The sequence below is a fragment of the Tetrao urogallus genome (assembly GCF_951394365.1).
Source record: "Tetrao urogallus genome assembly, chromosome: 1".
NCBI lineage: Eukaryota > Metazoa > Chordata > Aves > Galliformes > Phasianidae > Tetrao > Tetrao urogallus.
The window spans coordinates 135,474,906-135,498,165 of NC_136813.1; the positions used below are offsets into that span (position 1 = coordinate 135,474,906).

The following is a 23,260-nucleotide window of genomic DNA, read 5'->3' on the forward strand; positions in this document are numbered from 1 at the left end:
TTAGGAAACAGGCTTCCTGTTTAGGCATTGGTCTAGAATTTGGCAGACAGAAATGCTTTCCCCATTTCTGCTAGTAGTCTTCTGGGATAGTTGGGGCAGGTTGTAGCATGTGTTCCTCATCTCCTGCATGTAGTCAATGATACTGCCTTTCATTTTAAAAACTGAGATACAGGAGAGATGAGGATGGAGTGAATCAATACGGATACCACTGCAGCTTTTCTGGGAGGAGATACATTTTTGTATTTTAATGGAAAAGTTTAAGTATTGATGGAATGAACTTCCTGGTATTAATGCTGGAAGAAATAGTTTGGAGGAACTGTTTATACGGTCTAGCTGTCCTCCTCCCCATAACAGGGGTTTTCTGTAACACTGTTTAACTTTCTTTTCCTGTGTTTTGCTTGTTTGGTATTTTTAGCCCATTCAGTCCTATTGACTTGAAGAAAGATTCCTCTGCTCTCAATGTCTCTAAATCTCACGGAAGATATGGGTCAACGCCACCACCTCAGCCAAAACTCCCCTCCCAACACCCACTGCTAAAACAGGGAAACAGTAATACCGACAAAACTCAGGTTGCACAGACACACACAGCCAATGGAGTAGTAGCACAAGACCAGGAACGTGAGGACAGAAGGATACTTGGCAGAGATTCTACTGTGTCCATCCTGGTTCCAGATAATTCCATCAACAGCAGCTTGATAAATGGAGAAAGAATAAGCACATCCAGAGATTCTCTGGAAACTACAACTTCCTATGAAGGATCAGTACTTAACAGCTGCTACAGGACTCCAAGCAGTGATACACTGCTCCCATCTGACAATGAAATTAATACTAATGTGGAGGAAGAACCGAATGAGGAAATGATCAAACAAGACCAACCTGCAGAAACAAAGGTAAAGAGAGAAGTTGTTTTTCTTGCAATATTGCTACTCTGTGTATATTTTCCAGATTTCTATTTACAAAAATAAGCTTTGTAGAGCAAATCAGAAAGCTGAAAATATTCTGATAATTTTTCCTCTAAAACTTAAAATTTATTACCTTTATTAAAAAGTGGTTATTTAAAAGAAAGCAACAAATTTGTCTGAAACTACAAAAAGAGATCTGAAAGCCTGACTATCCAGTGGCAATTCAGTGATGTGCTTCTGAAGGAAGCTAGTAAAAAGAAAATTGTGGTGTGGCGCAATTTTCTTGGTTTAGGCAATGCCACCAAAAATATATTGATGTTTCAAATGTGTTCATCATGAATTTAAGGAAAAAACAAAACGAGGAAAATGCTAAACTGTGAGGAAGATGTAGTAGGGTATGTAAAACAGAATTTCATATGTAGTAAAGTACAGCAACAGCACTTCGGGCAGAACTGCTGTGTGGATCTTTATCTTGGATGTAGTTGTCAAGTCAAAGATGGAAAGGCAGTGGTAATATGCTAGCTATTAGATAGTTCAGAAAATATGAAATATGTGCCTTGTTATCAAGAGCTGTAACATGATGAATTTGAGCCTCCTTATAAGGAAAGTTTTAAATAATTAAGGGAAATAAGTAGGTGGAAGAAAATCTGCCTTGGAAAAATTAATTGCTGAGAAAATTATGTGTATTTCCCTTTCTAAAAGTTTGATTATGCAGTTTGCCTTCCTGAATCCTGAAGTATTCATGGTCCACTGGCATCATCAATCGTTTCAGTCCATCTTTGCTATGTGAGTCACTGCAGGGGGTTGGGCGAGCACTCTCCATGCCTTCCTCTTCACTACACAGCCAAAGGGCTGAGCGGCTGGTCGGAAGTCATTTTGTGTGTTGCTGAGCACTGCTAAAGCTGTTCCCCAGTTGGCAGATATACACTTGCATCAGCTAACAACAAAACTTCAAAGTGATTCTGGAGCTGGAAATAGACGATTTCATAGATTCTGATAGTGTTTTTGTATCTCCACAGAATCATAAAATGGTTTGCTTTAGAAGGGATTTTTAATGACCATATAGTTCCAATCACTCAGCAGAAATACCTTCCATTAGATCGAGTTGTTCAAAGTCCCATCCAACCGGCCTTTAGCATTTCCAGGGATGGGGCATCCATAGCCTCTCTAGGCAATCTATTCTAGTACTTCATGGCAAAGAATTTCTTCCTAATATCTAATCTAAACCTGCCCTCTTAGTTTAAAAAGATTTCACTTTGTGCTATTGATACACTTCCTGATAAAGAATCTCTCCCCATCTTTCCCTTAAGTCCTTTTTAAGTACTGGAATGCCACACACAAGGTCTCTCTGGGGCCTTCTCTTCTCCAGGCTAAATAAATCCAGCTCTCAGCCTTTCTTCACCAGAGAGATGCTACAGATCACCTTTGTGGCCCTCCTGTAGACTTCCTCCAACAGATCTATGACTGTCTTATGCTTGAGGCCCCAGACCTCTATACAGTGGTCTATACAGTTTATACAGACTTCTGGTGCAGTCTCATGATAGCAGAATAGAGGAATAGAATCACATCCTTTGACTTGCTGGTCACACTTCTTTTGATGCAACCCAGAACATGATTGGCTTTCTGGTCTATCAGTGCACTTTGCTGGTTCTTACTCATTTTTTCATCTATCACTACACCAAAGTCCTTTTCATGGCTGCTATCAGTCTACCAATTGTCCAGTCTGTATTCGTGTTTGGGATTTCCCCAACCCAAGTGCTTAACCTTGCACTTGGCCTTGTTGAACTTCATGAGGTTTGCATGGGTCTCCCTCTCAAGCATGTCCAGCTATGTCTGGATCGCATCCCTTCCCTCCATTGTGTCAGTTGCACCACTCAGTGTCATCTATAAACTTGCTTACTGCATTTAGTCTCACTGTCCATGTCACTGACAAAGATGTTTGGTAATAATACCAGTCCCAATGTAGACTCCCGAGGGAAACCACCTATCATTGGTCTCCACCTGAGCATCAAGCCAGTGCCTGTGACTCTTTGGATGTGAAGATCCAGCCAATTCCTTGCCCACAGATTGGTCCATCTGTCAACTCTGTGCCTCTCTGTTTTATAGATAAGAATATTGTGCATGACTGTGTCAAATGCTTCGTACAAGTCTGGGTATATGACGTTGCTTGGTCTTATTTTTGCACATCAGTGCTGTAAGTCTATTGTAGAAAGCCTCCACATTTGTCAAACACGATTTGCCCCTAGTGACGCTCTGCTGGCTGTCACCAATCACCCCACAGCTTTCTATATACCTTAGCATAGTTTCCAGAAGATTCTGCTTCATGATCTTTTTCTTACACAGCTGCATTGGTGTTTTCAGTCACAAAACAGCACCATCTCTCCAAGCCCTTGTGTATGATAGAGATCCTGTATGTACACATGGAGGGTAATTTCATTAACTAGGAAAGACGGATCTCATGTATTACAAGATAAAATATAATGGGTCATGCCAAGAAAGTGCTAGTATGTGTGTAATTGTTTTGTTGATTTGTTTTGAGGATTTGTTTTTGGCAGTAATGTATAAACACTGTTTTCTATCTAAATATAATTCCAGTGGTGATCCAGTGTGCCTTTAGCCTGCCATACCTCTCATTCTGCTTCTGTCTTCTGTTCAGTAATGTTTGCTTCCCCTCTCTGCGCCAGTAAAAGTGCTGACTGCTACACTGACAATGCTAAGCTTGCATCCAAGTTACACAGTAAGGTGCTGGCAGCATTCTTCAGGAAAAGGCAGAAATGGGAAGCAGTTGTATCGTCAAATCCAGGAAAGAACTGGGCCAGTGCTGTGAGAAAATGTGGCTGGGAGCAATCTCATTAAAATGCCTTTGGCCTGCTGAGTGGCTAATATATGTTATCTGGCTTGTACTGACCAAGATCCAAAGTGAGAGGTGTGTTGCAGTCTTACTAGATGTACTTGTTGCTGGTGCTAGAAGGATGAAAAACAAAATAGAATAAGCCCGTGCAAGCTAACTCTTAAGACAGACATTGGAGTGCAGTGCAGTGGAGAACTGAATCTGTAAAAACTGAATTGGATGACAGCAACAGTTTCTGAGATGCCAGTGAGCTTGTGGTATAGCATCTCCTTTAGTAACATTAAGAATCACATCTACCGTAGATTGATCTAAAAGCTATACTTTACAAAATAAAACACTGATTTAGATTAGGGTAGTGCAATCTATAGATTGAAATGATCTCCATCAGAGTAGCTGTTGCTGTGCCATCTGTAGTAAGAGGAAGGATGGTGAGGAACAGGAGAGGCCTGACAGAGCCTTAAGCTGTTACTGCGAGTGGGCAGTTTGTAGATTCTGCTAAGCACTCCCATAGTCAGTAAAGGATCTTAAAACTCGTATGCATTCATGTTGAAATTGTGTTGCGCTCAGTAACAGCACTCTCAGCATCCTTTTCCATTAAGCAGGCATAGGTACAAATGAGTAAAAGCAATAGGAGTAGACAGGGCCCAAGGGAACGGCATGGAGCTGTGTCAGGGGAGGGCAGCTGGGGATTAGGGACAGGGTCTGCACTACAGGGCGGTGGGCATGGAACGGGCTGCCCAGGGCAGCGGGCACGGCCCTGAGTGCAGCAGTTTGAGGGGCACTGGGGCACCACTCTCAGACACAGGTTTTGGGTTTTGGGTGGTGCTGTATGGAACCAGAAGTTGGATTTGATGACACTTTTAGGTCCCTTCCAAATCAGGGAAGTCTGTGTTTCTGTTAGCCCACTGCTGGAAAGCGTAAATTAAACCGATGCAAAACCTGAGCAGAAAGTGTTTTTTAGACCTAAAAAAGAAAATTTACTTTGAAGTAACGTTACTCATAAGTTTTCCACCCCACCTCCTTGTCACTGTAGTCAGATTCTTACATGTTCTGGAAAAGTTTAAACAACTAGATTTTATTTCTCTTATTTACTCGATTAGATAGTCTGAAAGTCACCAACCACAAATACCACAAGGAAGAAGACAATTAAAACTTAACTTTTCTGCCTTCCAGCAGAAGCACCTTCTGTCATACTTTTTTTTTTTTTCTAAAATGCGGAGGATGAAGAGTACAAGAACATCCCAATCAATTAGTATCCTGGAAAACATCTTGTGAGAAATCTGGTACTGGACTTAATTGCAGGCAAGATCACAAACACTTATGTGTTTGTTGTGAGGTTTGGTAGCAGGATACTTCACGTATGCTGGAGATGGAGAAGAATCCATTGCGCATCTTTAATAAAGTAATTACCTGATGTTTCCTTTTAATGGCCGTGCTGGGGACTCTGGTGTTTCAGGGTGAAAACCATGTATTTCTAAATGCAAGGTGAAATTTTGATTCAAATTCAATGAAACTTTCATGCTAATTTAACTTTCTCCCAAGATATGCTTAACTGTTGCAATGCTACATGAAGAAAGAAAGTGAAAACTCCTGTTTTTACAGTTTTATGTTCTTCCTTAGCAGAATTAAATCATGAACAAAGCTGTGTATTTTTAGCACCCAATGTTAATATTCAAAAATATTCTTTAGGGACACTAGGATCTTCAATGTTTTTCTTTGTTACTGTGAAGAAACTCTCCAATTGCCTGTGTAATGAACTGTTGCATAGAGTTAACTTGGCAGAGATGTGATAGCATCCAGTGGGTCAAGCATAATTGAGTGCTTACCTCAATTTCAGAAACTAAATTAAACTTAAATTCTCTTGGACATTTACATTTATATTCCTAATACAGAACGAAGTTTCAGATCAGGAGGTAACAATGCCACAAATGTTTTTCGAAAAGGAAAAGCTCACTCTGTTAATTTAGACCAAACTTAGCATTTAAATCAAAACCAAAATCCCACAGTGTAGATTAAATTGTATTTGCTTGTATTTTACATCTCTCACTCTATCTGTGTTCCTTAATATATTACTGCAGTGTTCTTGAGTCAAGAGCTATGATAAAAGTAAATCATACTGTATCACTATTATGTTGGTAGGTATATTTTTCTTGATGGGAAGATGGTTCTTGTTTGGTTTGGGTAATATGTGATGATTGTATTGGAATTTTGTTTATATAAAGTCTGCTTTAAATTTGTGTAGTTTGTCCAAAATTAGGAGAGTGGAAAAACACTGTTAGGAGAAAACATAAGCATGGATCAAAGAGTTCATATCCTCAATTGCATTTTACATACCTCATCTTAACTTCAGAGTTCAGTTTGGGTAAAAATTACTTACGTTTATAGAATCATAGAATGGTTTGGGTTGGAATAGAGCTTAAAGACGATCTAGTTCCAACCCCCTGCCATAAACAGGGCCCCTACTGCTATATCAAGATGTTCAAGGCCCCATTTAAACTAACCTTGAATACTTCCAAGGATGAAGCATCTACAATTTTAATTTCTGAAGCATCTGTAGTAACACAATAATACTAAGGGTGCAGTGCTTTGTGCTAAAGAGTATGCAATTAAATCAAGATAAAATATTTAGTTTAAATGTACTATCTAAAGATATAGATTTGGAGTTCTGCCTGCATGAACCTTGTCAAATATTTGGACAGAATGGAAAGTATGGTTTGCTTGAAATTATTAATTTTGAAATACTTTAGTTACTAAATGATTCAACCAGAAAAAATGTCTGTTTCAGGTCATTAGGGAACCTAGTTTGAAGATATGTAAGTAAAAATTGTCTAAAACTGCAATTTTCAAAGATTAGCATCTACAGGTCAGATCAGATTTGAAACAATTGTTCTTTAGGAAAGCACTGAAACTCATGGCAGATTAATATTAACTTAGTATTTTCCATGCCTGTTTTTTTCTAAAGTTTCTTCTTTTAAGCTTTTTTTCTCCATTTGTCTCTGTGAGCTTTTTCAAGGCTGTTTTGTTGAACAGCTGTAATAACCAGCAGCTCTGTGTTGTTCTTACTGTTGCAAAATATTATTCAGGATTTATTTCCAAATTATATTGCAAGACTTCTTTTCTGCTACTCAGAATAGCCTCGTGCAGATCTGCAGAGCCTGTTCTTTGTCTCTTCTGTGTCTGCCCTGAGCCCTGGCTGTGCCCTCTCCAAGCAAGATGTGGGTGCTCAATCTGGGGCAGAGGTACAGCATGAGTTTTGCATATCATTCCACATTGCATGGTGGTGAGTCTTTCCTTAGTATAGGAAGACCTGAAACCTATACACCTGGACCTGTTTCACCCCTTATGTTTATGACAAGCAGCTCCAATTCCATCAAAAAAGCTCTAAAAGAGGTGGATGCCACTGTCAACAAAATAGCCTGAAACTTCTGGTTTCCAACTGGAAGGAAGCTGGAGTGACCTCATGGAAACCAGACAGTTTCTTTTAGATAGGGTACTGGGAAGGTGAGGATTTGAGAGTATGAGAAGGGGTGAAGATGGAACTAGAAGTAGAAAACAGTTGGGAGTTGTAAAATGTAGGCAGATATTGAGATGATATAGCAGGAAACTGAGGACTTCTCTGAAAAAAACAAACCATCAGTAATCAGATTTTATGTTATTCTTGCACCGATCTAACCCCGTGGGCAGATGTTCCTATGCTGGAATAAGAGCATGCCACTGTGATTAAAAGATAATATCCTTGGTGAATGTTTTTTCCCACATAGATGATTCCTGAGTCAAGTACTGACTGTAGAAAGGAGACCGAAGTTCTAGAATTAGGGAGATGTGTAAGGGAGATACTTAAAGAATGGAAAAGCAGGGGGTTGGGGCACAGTGGAAGAGCAAGGGTTTTGCCTTGGCTCTGGGGTGAGGATTGAATGCTTTTCCTGAATTGCTCATTTTAAATGCTGTTTGTTTCAATGCGCTGCGCATGATTTTCCCTCTCCTATTTAGTTGAAGTAATATTCTGAAAACCGTACATCAGTTCTGTAGCGGTGCTTCAGGGAAGTGGGGACTTTTAGCAAACAAACAAACAAAAAACAAAGAAAAATTGAAAAATAAAACAAATCTGAAATGTATTTGAAGAAGAACCAGTAACCTCTGTGTTATTTGTGCCTCTGGCAAGTCCGTATGTGAGATTCTTTGTAAATGACTGCACTAAACAGCATGCTGGGGCTGTAACAGCTAATCCTTCAGCTCTCTGCAATGTCTCCTGACAGCACTTAAAATGCTGTTCCATAGGTTACTGTGGTTGCTATGTTGATTGAAATAGATTTAATGAACGGCTTTGAAGTCAGTATTGAAAGCCTGTGTTTAGGGAGGGGACTTCCTATGTAGCAGTGTGAATGTTAACACTGAAGATCAGAATTGTAAAGTGCTCATATCTGGAAGACCTGCTAAATACTGAAAGGGGAAAGAACACACTTTGGTCCTTTACATGAAAGCTCTGTTCTTTATCGCTCACTTTTTTGGCAATGTGTACAACTATATGTACTTGCAAATATTCATCTTGCAGAAAGCAGTAGGCAGTTTGAAATCAGAAATAACTCCATCAGGCTCTTCTCTTTATTTATTTTAATGGAAGGTTTCCAAAATTTGTCTAAAAAAATTCCCACTTTCCCATAAGCTCCATTTGGACATAGACTAGCACTTCCTTAGGACTCAGATGTCATTAAATGTCAGTACTTTTCAGCACAGCTACTAAACCCCAAAGAAAATCTTACAGTGGAAGAGCCATTTGTTGAATATGACACTTCTGAGCATGAGACTTTTATTTACTATTTTGGAAGGGCGCACTTTAATTGCTTTGAAATAACACATAATTTTCAATTCCAACATATTAAATTTAATATTAAAATTTGAACAAATGCTTTAAGTTTTACATTTAGCAGAAGAATAAAAAATAAGGTTTTTTTTTTTTTGTGGAATGAAAGACTTTAAAGTGAAAAATTCCGTAAGAAACAAAAATGACTTATGTGAAAAACTAGTGAGGGAATATTCTGATTGCAATCAACCGTGTATCAGCAATGATTGTATTGATGAACATAACACATTTTTTATGATATTTTGCAATGGTTCTGTTATGCAAAGAACAGTCAGTTCAAATAACTTTCAGAACGGGGGCGAGGGAGAACACCGACTAATTCCATCTGTTACATTTTGCTCTGTAAATGAGTTCTTCCAGCACTGAAAGGTTGATAGTACTTGGTTACTGGGATGGAGCTGAGCTGTTCAGTAGGGAGCTGGGGCTTTGGCAAAGATTCCTATACAAACTGAGAAATAATAAATGGGGTAGGCTTTGGCATTTGCTCTGTAGTTTTAGTGAATTTTTTTCTTTTTCTTTCTTTCTTTTAATCCTCCTCTGACTTTTGTTTTTGTTGATTAAATTGGCAGAAAGCTTGTATTTTCCAAAATAGGTTGACATTTCATATTTGCTGAATGTGAAAGTTGGTTTTCAGATGCTTTTTGGACTCTGAGGTAATTGTGTATCCTTTTAACTTTTTTTTTTTTTCCCCTCCTACTTTATTGTTATGTTTTCTCTAGTATTTTAAGAGCTCTCCTTCTTCTCCCTTAGGAGACAGATGAACAGAAACGTCACAAAATTGCCAGTGAACTTCTGCAAACAGAAAAAGCCTATGTTAGCCGCCTTGGCCTCCTAGATCAAGTATGTTTCTCTTGAATTTTTCTTTCCTTTCTTTTAGTTCATGAAAATGGCTACGTGCACATGTAAATTATGTGAAGGAGGTTGTATGTTTTTTATATGTCACCAACCTTTACAGTCAGTCATTTGTGGTTGCTGCATAAATTTGCCTTTTTTTTTTTTTTTCTAATTTAAGAACACTGCATTTTTTTAAGAAGTGTTTTAGAATGTTGTATTAATGCTAATCTTCTGAGTGCATGAGTAGAGTTCATCATAAGCAACAGTAGTGCAAAATCCACACCAGTAACCAATTCAATAAAAGGGATGGATAAACTATGCTCACTCATTTATTGGCTTCTCTTGAGTTGGGCAAGAAGTGTCATTTTATAGTACTGAAGTTGCCTGCCCACTAGCAAATTAAGTCTTTCATACTTCAGCCACATGAATAGCAATTCTTTTCAGTGCTAAGGAACGTACGAAGATGCCCATTCTAAACCCGACGTGCCATTTTCCCATTGTACGTTTAGACTAGATCCTGTTAAACTGAACAAAAATTACTTCTCCTGCAAGAGAAGAGTCAGGTTCTTGTGCTCTGTAGAGTTAAACTGATAGTTCTTAAATTCGAACATCTGTAGTTTTTAGTATTTTCTTATTTACTTTTCACAGAATGCCTATATCCATTTTATCTGAGTACTTATAGCTATGCATTGCCTTACTCCACAATATTTTTCTTCATATCACTGTTTAAACTTCTCCGGCCTAATGCATAAGACTTGTACATGTTGCTGAGGAAAAAAATAAGAAGCCTCAACTGACAGAGTAATTGTTTGGATTCCTTGGGGAATCTAAGTAACTGTCCTTAAAAGTAGTGAGAGGAAAAAAAATCTTATTTGATTGGGAAAAAAAAACAGTACGTATTTATTTAATGTATGACTTTTACTGACAGGTAATATACAAGTATTGTCCTTGATTCAATCATGCATAGATTACTCTATGACTTTTCCAAATATTAGCTGGACAGAGTTCTGAAAAATGGTTGCAAGCACAGCTGCTCAACTACTGATAATGTGAGGAAAGTGGATTGTTTGTGGCCACTGTGCTTCTAACTGGGCTTAAAAGTATGTAGCCTTTATAGTCTTTGAAGGAATTTATCCAAATTTTCTAATTGTCCTCTCAGAGATGCAGCAAAGTGAGTGTGTTTTACAGTATAAATGAAAATGTGAGACATGGACTGTGTGAGACATAGCTCCCTATGAGCACTGGTTTATGTGATGTGCATGTTAAGATTGATGCGTCTCTACTCATTTTGTAGCTACAAGTCAGGTAGAACAACTGATGGGGAAATAATGCTTTTCTTTTTTTTGTTCTAGAGACTACGGTAGTATTAAAGTCTTTTGCACTTTAAATGGTATAGTCTGTATATCTGTTATAGTCTGTCAGTTACTTGACATTTTAAGGATAAGGGGCTACAGCTTACAGACTGTTGGGCTAATGGTAATCAGAAATCATGCTCGCTGAAGAGAAAGTGAGAATGGAAAACATGACTGGAGAACTGGGAAAGCTGAGAAGATCTAACTGTTAAAACAGACAGGATATTGGACTCAGACTAGAATGGCACTCCTTCACTTTGGCTTTCCTTATGTCTGCTTAGTCTGCAGCACTTTTGTGGCTCAAGAGAAAAAAGCTAGGTGTAACAGGAGGAGTAGCTTTTAACTTCTGAGAAAGGAAACAATTTCTGTGATTATCTGCCTATGTTATTGAAACATTAGTTTTGTCAAAAAAAATGATTGGAGTGGGAAGGAGAGGATGGCTCTTCATCCAGTGATAAAAGATAAAAGGCTAATAGGTTTGGGGTTCTTTTTCTGCGTTGCAGGTATTTTACTCCAGACTCCTTGAAGAAGCCAACAGAGGTTCTTTTCCAGCTGAAGTGATTAACAAAATCTTTTCTAATATTTCATCAATAAATGCCTTCCACAGTAAATTTTTACTTCCCGAACTTGAGAAAAGAATGCAAGAATGGTAAGAGATGATTCACTGACTAGTAATTTACTAAAACAGTGCCTTTAGAAGCTGTTACAGGGTTAAGGTAGAGAAGATACTTTCATAATTAAATGCTCCAATACAAGGAAACACTGTGGGTAGGAGAACATCTGCTCTTCTACTCTTCATCAGGATCTGTCTCAGCAAAAGACTTTCATCATTAGCTCAAACTAAGACATCTATCTTACCGAAGCCAGTGAGATTACTCATGACTAAAAGCCTTGCTGAATTAGGGAATCAAACTGAAATTGTGCATCCTGATGAATTCAGTGCACATAATAAAAAATTGAGACAGAGTGGATTTATTTGTTTTGTGCTACCCTTGCAGTACAGAAATAACAATAGAATAGTACAGTTGCAAGGGACCTTCAAAGATCTAGTCCAACTGCCTGACCACTTGGGGGCTGACTAGATGTTACAGTATACCACTAAGGATGTTATCCAAATGTGTCTTGAATGTTGACAGCCAGGGGACATCAAGCACCTCACCAGGGAGCCTCTTTCAGTGTTTTGATCACCCTCACAGTAAAACAGTTTCTCCTGATATCCAGTCTGAATCACGCCTGTTGCAGCTCAGTGTGGTTTCCTTACATTCTGTCATTGGTCTCCAACACAGTAATCTTTCTTATTATTGCTTTTAGTACTAAAATGGAATACATTATAATTTGTGTTTGGGGTTTTAATTTTGAACAGAAAACTAAGTCAAGAATATTTGCAGCAAGGAAGATGTGTAAATATAGTCCTTAATGTACTCATTTACTATTGTATCTTTATCCTTCTTTGGTATATGGGATTCTGGAGATACCAAAATATGGCCATGTGTTTCTGGTCTATCTTATGAAATTATTAAAAAAATTCTTTAAGGTAGGAGTAGTTACCATGCACAAACTATGGTAGCCCTGAACAGTCTGTAATACAGGAAAGTAAGTAAAACCTGAGTATCGTGAAACACAACAAAGTTTAAGCCTTTTTCTTATGTTCCTTGCAGAATAACAAAACAAACCCATTCTCTTCATCTTTTGATGAAGACAATCATCAATTGAAGAATTGAAAAAAAATCCGATAGGAATTCATACATCTCATAATCATGAGATGTAGAGTTTAACTTACAGTGTGCTTAATAAGCAGCATACACTACATTTTGTCAGTATGTATTTGAAATTAATTTTGTGACGAATTCTCAAGATCTTGCTCTGGATTCAGCACAGAAGATGGATCACGCTAGTTTTACAAAATGCTAAATTGCATGCTGATTATGTGTATATAATTACATAGCCTGAAGGGTTTAATAGCATTTTTTTGCAGGTGAGCTACAACTATTGGTGAAAAATTACTAAGTTGCATTGTAAGCAGCTGCTTGGAAAAAACTTCTGTGCTGTGTGTGAGACACATTATTTGAAAGCCCTAAAAACATTTTGCTTTTGGGAGAAGATGGAAGAAAGGGTGTGGCTTAAGAAAATTATTTCTGATCATTGTTGGAATTGCCTGGCACAACAGCCTCTGCCAGATAGAGAATTTGCTTTTCCCAGCAGTTCTCCAATTAATAGAAATATTGAAGTACTGATACTTGTATGCACTACTTCTGTTTAAAATTCCCATGAAAATTCCAATGCCTTCCCTGAGTTTTGGTTGGTTTTGAACACTTAAAGTGAAAGTCACAGAATCACAGAATTGCAGCAGTTGGAAGGGACCTCAATGTAGAGTTCTTGAAATCGGGAAAGAGAGCAGAGGCAGATTCTTTTTTTAGAATGAAACACCATGTGTGCCTAAACTTATCCATTGGAAATGGTTTGGTAATGGCATATTGAATGAGTTGAGCAACAGCTGGAGCTGAATATCTCTTACAGCATATGGCTTGAAATCAGTGCAGTATATTTCCCATGGAAAGAGCAAAACAGAGCATATCAATTCCAAGTCAAAATACAAATCTAAATGCTTTTTTGTTGTACCCAAGCAAGTCCAATAGCAATTACCTGTGAAGAATATAAAAAAACCAATGTGATATCCTCTGGATTTTTTGGGGTCTTCTTGGGGACAAATTATTCAACACAGTGTTTTAGACTGTAGCATTCTTTGGCAATTTCAGAACTGACCTGCTGATGTGATTTTTGCTTTAATTTGGAACTACAAATTTCAATTCAATTTGGATGTCTGTTAGCTTATCTATTGTAATCACTTTGGCTGTGTGAATTTTTACAGACGTTTGCTTAACTTCCACAATCAGAAATTCTCAGCTATTTAATTTTAGAATTCTTTAGAATGCTTAGGTGTGGTCTGATACTACCAAAATACCACTGTGGTCTGATAATACCAAAATAGGAAGTGTTTCTGTACCTACAAACAGCATGAAATCCTATTTCTTGAGCTTGCCAGTGTTTGCTGTTCAAGTAACTTTCCCTTCTGAACAGCTTTTGAAGTAGTAGTGTGTCAGAGTAAGATGCTGATGTAATTGCAAAAGATTGCTTCTCTTCAGACCACTACAGTATGTTGATTTTTGACTTTGTAGAATCATAGAACCATTGGAAAGTTGGAAAAGACTCTAATAACATCTAGTCCAACCCCAACCCATCACTACCATGCTTGCTAGCCATGTCCCTCAGTGCCACATCCACATGTTTCTTGAACGCCTTCAGGAATGGTGACTCCACCACTTCTCTGGGCAGCCTATTACAGTGCCTCACCACTCCTTCTGAGAACAGATCGTTCCTAATATCCAACCTGAACATCTCCTTGTACAAATTGAGGCCATTATCACCAGTTTCCTGGGAGAAGAGAGCCCACCTTGCTACAATCTCCTTTCAAGTAGTTGTAGAGTTTTTCAGAGTAATAGAAATACAAAATGACTTAGGTTGGAAGGGATCTTGAAGATCATCCTCCCTTAAAGTCGCAACCCAGCTACCGTAGGCAGCTGCCACACACTAGATCAAGTTGCCCAGGGCCCAATCCAACCTACTGAATTCCGGAGATAATGGATTACTGAATGAGTGCTTGAAAACAAAATATGAAACACATTTTATATTGCAGTTCTGAGAGATGCATGTGTGCTGTTATGCTTTCTGTGCACACAGAGTACAGTTTCTCTGTGCCTGTCCTTCAGTTAGTTTCTGTACTATTCTGATTTGTTTTAATATGCTCTCAGTAATTGGGAAGAACGTGGGAAAGTTACCACAAAAGTCTGGAATCCCAGGTATTCTCACTACTCTATCCATTTTGTCAGATAAATAATAAGTTTTTTTAAAGTCGTAAATGCATGTATTTATACTGAGTACTGAAGGGAAGCTCTATGGTATGAATTTAGTCCTCGAACAAAACCACAGGTTTTTACTGAGGGTAAAGTATGTCCACAGAAGTAAAAGATGATATAATACTTCTGAGGAACTGCAGGTAAAAGAATTTAGGTTGTGTTTTGTAACGAAAGACTTTCAAGCTTTTCATTGTAAATAGCTTTCTTCCTTTAGTGTTTCATTTAGTCTGTAATGCTCATATATCACCAAAGAGAATGCAGAAGCTCTTTCCATGTTAATTCAGTTCCTCTTTAACAGTTGTGTTGAAACTCTACACAAGGTGATTCCAAGCAGAAGGATTCTCTGTTAAATGCTTGAAACTTTTTGATAACCATGTGAGACTTTCTTCTTTTCTGTCTGCTCTGAGATTCCACTCTCTTACTTTGCAGGACTACCACCCCCAGAATTGGAGATATTCTGCAGAAATTAGCTCCTTTTCTCAAGATGTACGGAGAGTACGTGAAGAATTTTGATAATGCAATGGAATTGGTGAAAACATGGACTGAACGGTCACCTCAATTTAAATTCATCATTCAAGATATTCAGGTAATGTGGAGAATAATGTAGAGCTGCAAGTAGTACAAGCATGTATAAAGATGTTTAGGATTTTAGGAGAAAAAAGAATAAAACAGAACATTACAGAATCCTCTAGAAGTAAGGTTTTCTTTTCTCCACTTCATGCTGCAGGTTTTCTTCTCTTTCTCTCTTCACATGTGCATAAATACCCACATAAATTCAAACTTTCCACTGCATCACAGAGGGCCAATGTGTAAAGCTTGAAACATGGGAAGACTAAATATATTTTTGTCATTGATACTGAGAGTAAATAGTTTTAAGATAAAATCGTGCATCAGTGCAGCTATAGATCTTCGTGCTGAATCTGCAGGTATTCTGTTGGCTCACACCAGTGCTGTTTATGCAGAACACTTAGCTTTGGAAGTAGGTCTGAAATACAATATGCTGAGCCGTAAAAAGTGAAAGGAGTCTTGACAGCAGCGCACTGTTCTTCCAAAGAGTGTGTTTCATATGCTGTAGTGCTCCCTGTAGGTTTCTCTGTGAAAGGCAGGTATGTATTTTTGTCCTGCACACCCAACGTCTTGAAATACTGCAAGATATTTCTGCGTAAATTTCATTGCAATAAAGGGCATCTTGATTCTAAACCAAGGAAGGCAGTTATGTGTATTTTAATGTAATCTTTTAATTACATCTAAGTTTATGGAAAAGAATATGCGTCTTAAAACGGTACAACATCCCCAAGTATGAATAAAATTCTAAGAAAGTTAGAGTTTCTCACCTCAAAGAGATAAAATAGACCTTTATTGCTCATTTAAGAGACTTTTTCTAACACATGATCCTGACCTGTTCATATGAACTCAATGCTCCTTGTCTGATTCTCAGAGTTATTACAAAAAGAATAGTAAAGTATGCTGGTGCTGTGGAGTTTTTTTGGTAGGGCTTCCTTTTATACATTCTGCTGAATATTTAGGATATTATTTTTACAATTACATTTAGGAAAGTACTTCTAACTATTTGTCTTGTTAAAGTAGGTTTTGTAATTTTTTTTCAGAAGGTCTGTCATGCATGTTTCTAAAATATATTATTTGTTTTATCTATTATAATTTTTAATCTACTGAATCCTTGTAAAGTAGTATTTTTGCTTACCACACTGAAATATGTTTGCAATTTTTTAGAAGGAAAAAGTGTGTGGAAGTTTGACATTACAACATCACATGCTAGAGCCTGTACAACGCATTCCACGCTATGAGATGCTTCTAAAGGACTACCTAAGGAAATTGCCTCAGGACTCCCTAGACTGGAAAGATGCTGAAAGTAAATATCTACCAGTCGATACAATAGCGGTAATAAGCTTTTAGTAAGGGGATGCTGTAAATTAAAACTATCTGCAGGGAAAAAAGTGAAAAGAAAAACACTGCAGACAGAGTGGTAGCATTTATTCAGTGGAATAGTAGGATTCTTTGGAAAAGTATTTGAAAAGTAGATGAAATTAGTATAGAAACTGTAAAGCCTTTAGTTATTCTAATAGAGTATGTTAGTTTTGTTTTAATTTTGGAATTGCGCTCAAGTGTTTTTTTTGTTTGCTTTTACTCATCAGATTATTTTTTTATGCACATGTATTTTATTTTATTTGGAAAAAAAAAAAAGAGGAAGATTTAGACTGTTTTGGTTTTAAACTCTTACAGGAAAAAAGAAAAATCAATTTTCAATGTTTTTCCTCTTTGTATTTCGTTATTAGTAAACAATATTAGTAATATGAAGTGTCTGAACTAAAAAAAAAAAAAAATATTGTGTGACATTCTGGAGTTCTTTGTGAAAAGAGGTGAGAGAACCGTGACTGTTCCTATCACAAAAGTGTGATTCTAAGTATTGAAGCTCACCTTAAGGTAATCTACAATAATTCTCTTCTGATTTTTCCTGATTATTATTTCCATTTGGTTGCTACATTTCTTGTGTTGTCCACTTTACCTTTGCTAGTTTTCATTGATAATGTAATGAATTCATCATAGTGTGTAATTTGTGTAAAAATTACAAACATAGTTTTGTAGAAATTTTTCTGTGCAATAGAAATACACATGAAAATGCAGCTTTTTGTTTTGCTTTTCTTTCTTTCTTTTTTTTTTTTCCTTTTATCTAGAATCCCTGGAAATTATATCCACTGCAGCAAGCCACTCAAATAGTGCAATAAGGAAAATGGTAAATTATTCTTGTTTTACTGTTCATTTTTAAAAATATTGTGTTTGAGTATTTAGTGAAGCTAAGAGCATGAATTGAACATTTTCCCTAAAAGGGAAAAACATTACTGCCTGTGTCCAAGTGATTGCTTCTACTCCCTGTGTTTATACATTCCTGGAGATGATAAACAGAATTTGACAGTGTACCTAACCTGCAAGTTCCAGGTTCAAATATCTTGGACTCTTAACCTTGTTGCATCTGTTTCTGTTGGTGAAAAAATAATGTTTGTAAAAAATAGTTACCGTTTCCCTACTGTTATCAGACTGATATGATAGGTATGCATTAAGTATTCTGAATACTTAATTAGTATTTTGAAATTTTGGACAATAAATTATGCATGCTCTATATATACCAACATTTTTAAAGACTATCATAATGTTTCTTAAAGCTGTATCAACTTGATTAATCAATCTGCATGGTTGACTATGTATACCAGCTATGTATCTATATAAATATATATATATATAAATATTTGTTACAGAACTAACACTTCCAGACTGACACAAGCTCCTGGCATTTCCTTTAAAATGCATTAAGATCAGTGATGTTAATTCATAAGCTTTGTAATTGTGTTTTCTGTGAACAGGAGAATCTAAAGAAATTGTTAGAGATATATGAGATGCTGGGAGAAGAGGAAGACATTGTGAACCCTTCAAATGAACTGATAAAAGAAGGCCAGATCCTTAAACTTGCTGCTCGCAATACATCTGCTCAAGAACGGCACCTTTTCCTCGTGAGTATGATGCAAGGGTGGCTGTATGTCTTTCTAGACTTGAAAGATCTGCGAAAGAGAGAGGCAAATTCTCTTCTAGTTGATGTCAATGAGTAACCTTTCCTCTAATGATATTTGAGCTTGAGCAAACCCTATGCTGCTTATAGAAGGGCATGAGAATACTGTTCAGAACTGAACCAGCACCTAACAACTCGTTGTTAAAAAATATCTGCCGATGTTAAATGCAGGTCCAACCCACTCGTTTTATGTTTTAATATTAAAAAGTAAAAAATAAAAAATTGTTACTTACATACAATAACTGTATTATATAGTTTATGTGCAGCCCATGACAATTCATCTTCACTCAGTGCAGTCCAGGCAAACCAAAAGGTTGGACACTTGTGTTCTAGAGCATGGGAACTTTGTAGTTTTCATAAAACAGAAATGTAGATGCTCAGGATTTCAGTCCCGATAGATTGTGTGTCTTGGTGCTCGTGTAAGCCTCACGGTCCTGTGGAAACTTGTTGTTATGGCAATTCATCCTCTTGACAGGAGCCCGTTTCTTCTCTTAGGAATAACAGACTATACAGCATGTGCCCTTAAAGCTCCCTTGGGAAAGGTGCGATGCAGTTCCTTGCTTAACACAAAAGGTGACAAGTTCAGAAGGGATTTGAGTATCTCTTTTTAAAAAATACAGAGAAAATGTGAGGAAAGATATGAGAGAACTAAATGCACTAGAGCTTATTTAAGAAATATATTCCTTGTCTGGAAGTTTGGACATTTACATAAGAATGTAAATATTCTAGTCTTTAATAAAGGAATATATACTTGTCCTGCTCATGTATTATTTTTTTTCACATGATGTTGAGGTTTTCTGTGAATGAAGACTGTAAGACCACAGTATTCATTTCTTTTGGAGAAATGACCCATATCCTTGTCTAATAGTAGTAGTTGCAGATTCTACAATACTATGTGATTTGGTAGAGGGTGAAAATGAATTTATACAGAAGAGCAGAGTTCTTATTGTGCAATTTAGAATAGTTTCTGCAGAACTGAGGCATGTGAATATTACAATGGCATAAAATATCCAGTTGGAGCATAGAATCATAGGAAGGGACCTTTAAAATCGTGTAGTTCCGACCCCCCTGTTATAGGCAGGGACATCTCCCTCTAGACCAGGTTCCTCAAAGCCCCATCCAGACTGGCCTTGAATGCTTCCAGGCAGGGAGCATCCACAATGTATCTGAGCAGCCTGTTCCAGTGTCTCACCACCCTCACAGTAAAGAACTTCTTCTTAGTATCTAGTCTAAAACGACCCTCTTCCAGTTCACATCCAATTGCCCTTGTCCTGTTGCTAAGCATAGTAGATAACAAACATGATGACTGCTGTATATACAGAGCAATTATTCTGATAGCTGTTGGACCTGGCCTTAAATTTTATTTCTAAATCCCATAAAAATATTAGAAAAAAGATGTCTTGCATTACAGTTTTGGTCTCTGCATGTATCAGCTAAGCAGAAAAGAACCCGCTTTCCATCTATTTAGTTTAGCTTGTGATATTGTCCAGTTCTCAGTAGGAACTGGCTGTTTTCTGTGTTTTTGTTAATGTAAAGCTATGTACCTATTTTTCTCCCCAGTTTAACAATATGTTGCTCTACTGCGTCCCCAAATTCAGCTTGGTAGGATCAAAGTTCTCAGTTCGAACCAGAGTTGGCATAGATGGTATGAAGATTATAGAAACTCATAATGAAGAATACCCACACACTTTTCAAGTGTCTGGAAAAGAGCGAACGCTGGAGTTGCAGGCCAGGTAAGAGAAGTCTTTTGGCTTTTTATGGACGATTAAGTTTATACATACATAAATCGATCTGATAGATTTGAAAGAAGATAGAATGTGCTTCATCTTAATAGCAGTGTTTTAAAAATAACATAGGCAGCAAAATGCATAAATTGTCATTCCGAGATTCTCTTGGAGTGGAAGATGCAGCTACAGCATATAGTGTGTTGCCTTTCCTTGCTGAAATACCCAAGACAGTTGTGAGTGAGCTGCCTGGAAAATTGAGATCAGTGTATGCAAAGGTGAACTGTCTGGCTTCATCAGGAGTTTTGAGACACTGAGTGTTAATCTGGGCAGTGCTGCTGCCTCTGGTACCTGAACCACTTTGGTACAAATGGATCAGTTCAACTCAGGGTTCATCCATCCAACAAAACAATCTGGTGGGGGTATGTCTCCAGAATGTAGCTCTGTATAGTGGTAGATGGATGGGTATCTACTTTCCTCCATTTTCAGATCTGTTTATTTTCCTCTGATTCCAGAGACCAATCTGAAAGACAAGTTCTTTTATTTCTTGGCTCCTTTCCTTCCAATTGCACTCTTCTAAATGGCACTCTTCCTTGTTTTATTATTAGTCCTCTCATCTCTTTCTCGCTGGGTTACCTTTCTGTTGCTTCTTTTTGCATTGCTAAGACTAAATTTTCCCTGTCTATGCTACCTCAAATAAAGTAGGGCAAGTTTAACATCAACCTAACTGTTGGAGCTTCTTTAAGGTCTTATTCATAGTAATCAGGATGTAATTGCAACTTGATAAGGATATCTATGGTGATACAGTTCTGTGTCTACACCATACATTTGGGGACAGACTATAGCTTGCTATCAAATTCAAAACTGCAGGATATTTTTCTTCATGGAAAAATACTTAAGAGTAACAGAAGTGAATACACAAGTGTAACAGCACACAACAATTGGCCTACTATATAATTTAATTTGAAATTCAATACAATAATAAATACTTGTTTTCAAAAATGGCAGGAAAAAGCTTTCCATTCAAATCTAGAAGACTTCTGGAATAAAATTGTTTTTGCTCTCAGTCACTTCCATTATCAATTGATGCATGGTTTTTTGCTAAGTATTCGCCAAGCAGTTATGCCACATATCTACTTCAGTAGTATAAAATGGCATCTTGTTGTACCAGTTGTGAAGTACTTTTTATTTGGAAGAAGAAGGCTACACCAAAGTAAGATTATCTTGGTATGTTTCCCAATTTATCAGTAATTTAGGTTATTGCATTAGATTGAGAAGTACCCATCTTTATGTTTTGTTTTATGAACATTTTTAGAATGCATTAAATCTGTTCAAAATTATGGAGAAAAAAAAAGTACTGACTGAAATCTTATTAAAGTAGATTATTCAAGTCTTGGTTAATATATGATTATTTTGTGTACTCTATGCCTTAATATCCCCAATTCAGGAGTTTCTATTAACTTTATGATTAGTTTACCCTTGGAATTTTCTTTACTAGTATGCTTTTATTTATTTATTTTTCAGAATACTATTTGAGGGTACTTTCCATCAGTAGTTTTAAATAGCTGGTAAATTATTTCTTTGAGAGGTTGCTAATCTGGTTTGATGTTCAATAGCTCGGCTTTTGTTTTTTTTAGCATAAGCAGGGAAGGATAACCATTTTGTCTAAGACAGTTTTTCTACCTGATGTAAGGATGGTAGGTGGAAATACGAAATACTTGTTAAGCATTCTACTACCTAACAAATTGCAGTAATATTGGAAAACAATGTGTGAATGAAGAATCATTTTTATTGAGGTGTTGTTAAAGTAGTCTTTTGCGTCCTTCGTAGCAATCCATTACAAACTGAAATTTTGCACATCAGACATGATATGGCTACAGCAGTATTTTTTCCACATTGTTGCCCAGGTTGACCATCATTTTCAAAGAGAGAGAGATATTTTGGTGCTAATTCTCATCTTTATTACTTAAAGCTTGCAGATAAACTGTATTGGTTACCATCACTGTCCAGCAGTTTCTAATGGTGCTACTATTTTAAAATAAGTAACTTTTCTAAAGATTTGAATGTCAAAGTCCTATTGATGTATTTTAAAGAGAAATCTATCATGCAGGGTTGGAGTTTAATGTATTTCCTCTATCTAATCTGTTTCATCTGTATACTCTATCTATACTTACTATTAAGTCATCCGTAGTCCATCTAAACGCTAAAAGGTCAGTGATCTGGTTCATAACCTTGAAGAGTTTTCCATTTATTTCAATTGGATATTTTTATTGCCACTGTAGGAAAATTTAAACAAAGCAACAAAAGCAGTAAGAAAATTATTTTCTAAAAGGATAAAGTCTGGTAGATAGGTAGATATACAGGAGAAACGTGTGTTGATGTGAACTCAATAGTGCACGAAATGGGAGAACAAAATACACCTACACCTATAGTTTACATTTTCCTCCCTTCCTTTCTGTCCTGCTCTTTAAAAAACAAAAGAAGTAATCAACAATGGGAATACTACTATTTGTGAGTTGTTCTGTTTGTCTGCTTTAGTTAATTAGCAGTGTTGTCTGATTTTGAATTAATGAAAATTAATTCAGATTCTTGGCTTTTGCAGGAAGTTGCTGATAGTGAAATAATGTTTTCTGAACTAGTTTTGGACTAATGTGTCAAATATTTCTTTTAGTTCTGAACAAGACAAGGAAGAATGGATAAAGGTAAATCCTTCTACATTTGTTTTTTTTTGTTTGTTTTTTTTGTTTTAAAATGCATTTTCACTGAAGCAATCAAAAAGCAATATTCATATTTTCTGGCTGTAGTTTCTTTCTGCTAATCAATAAATGGTCAGAATGCAGACTGTCCATTAGAAGTGTAGTATACTTCAGAAGTTTTTCCATTGTTTCCCTAGGCGCTTCAGAATACCATAGAAGCTTTCCAGCAGAGAAATGAAACTTTCAGAAATGCTATTGCTAAGGAATATGAAGACATGCCCGTGGAGGTTTCTGTAAGTTGCTTTTATTCCTTTGTAACCCTGTTGTTACCCATTTTGTTCTTCAATAGCTGGAAAAAAGATAATAAATCAGAAGCAGCTTTATTTTCCAACTAATTATCCTTAGAGCAAAAGAAGTACAAAGTAGTCATTTTGCTTGTAATTGTTTTTCCTCATAATGCCAAATCTTATAAGCGAGTCTTTTTTTTATTTTTCCCCTTGAAATGCATAACAGAGTATCCTTTCATTCGTGCATAATCGTTTTTGA

General features: G+C 36.9%; 1 protein-coding gene across 1 annotated transcript in view; it reads left to right on the forward strand.

Annotated features, from left to right (window-relative positions):
* FGD4 (FYVE, RhoGEF and PH domain containing 4) overlaps positions 1–23,260 on the forward strand; it is a gene marked incomplete at both ends in the record, with an annotated part of 95,366 nt that overhangs the window by 68,270 nt on the left and 3,836 nt on the right. The window contains 10 exons of the mRNA XM_079535048.1: positions 416–890; positions 9,365–9,454; positions 11,304–11,449; positions 15,144–15,300; positions 16,446–16,584; positions 17,408–17,466; positions 18,092–18,238; positions 19,855–20,027; positions 22,690–22,720; positions 22,912–23,007. Coding sequence (XP_079391174.1) covers positions 416–890; positions 9,365–9,454; positions 11,304–11,449; positions 15,144–15,300; positions 16,446–16,584; positions 17,408–17,466; positions 18,092–18,238; positions 19,855–20,027; positions 22,690–22,720; positions 22,912–23,007 — 1,513 coding nt within the window. The remainder of the gene's footprint in view (positions 1–415; positions 891–9,364; positions 9,455–11,303; positions 11,450–15,143; positions 15,301–16,445; positions 16,585–17,407; positions 17,467–18,091; positions 18,239–19,854; positions 20,028–22,689; positions 22,721–22,911; positions 23,008–23,260) is intronic.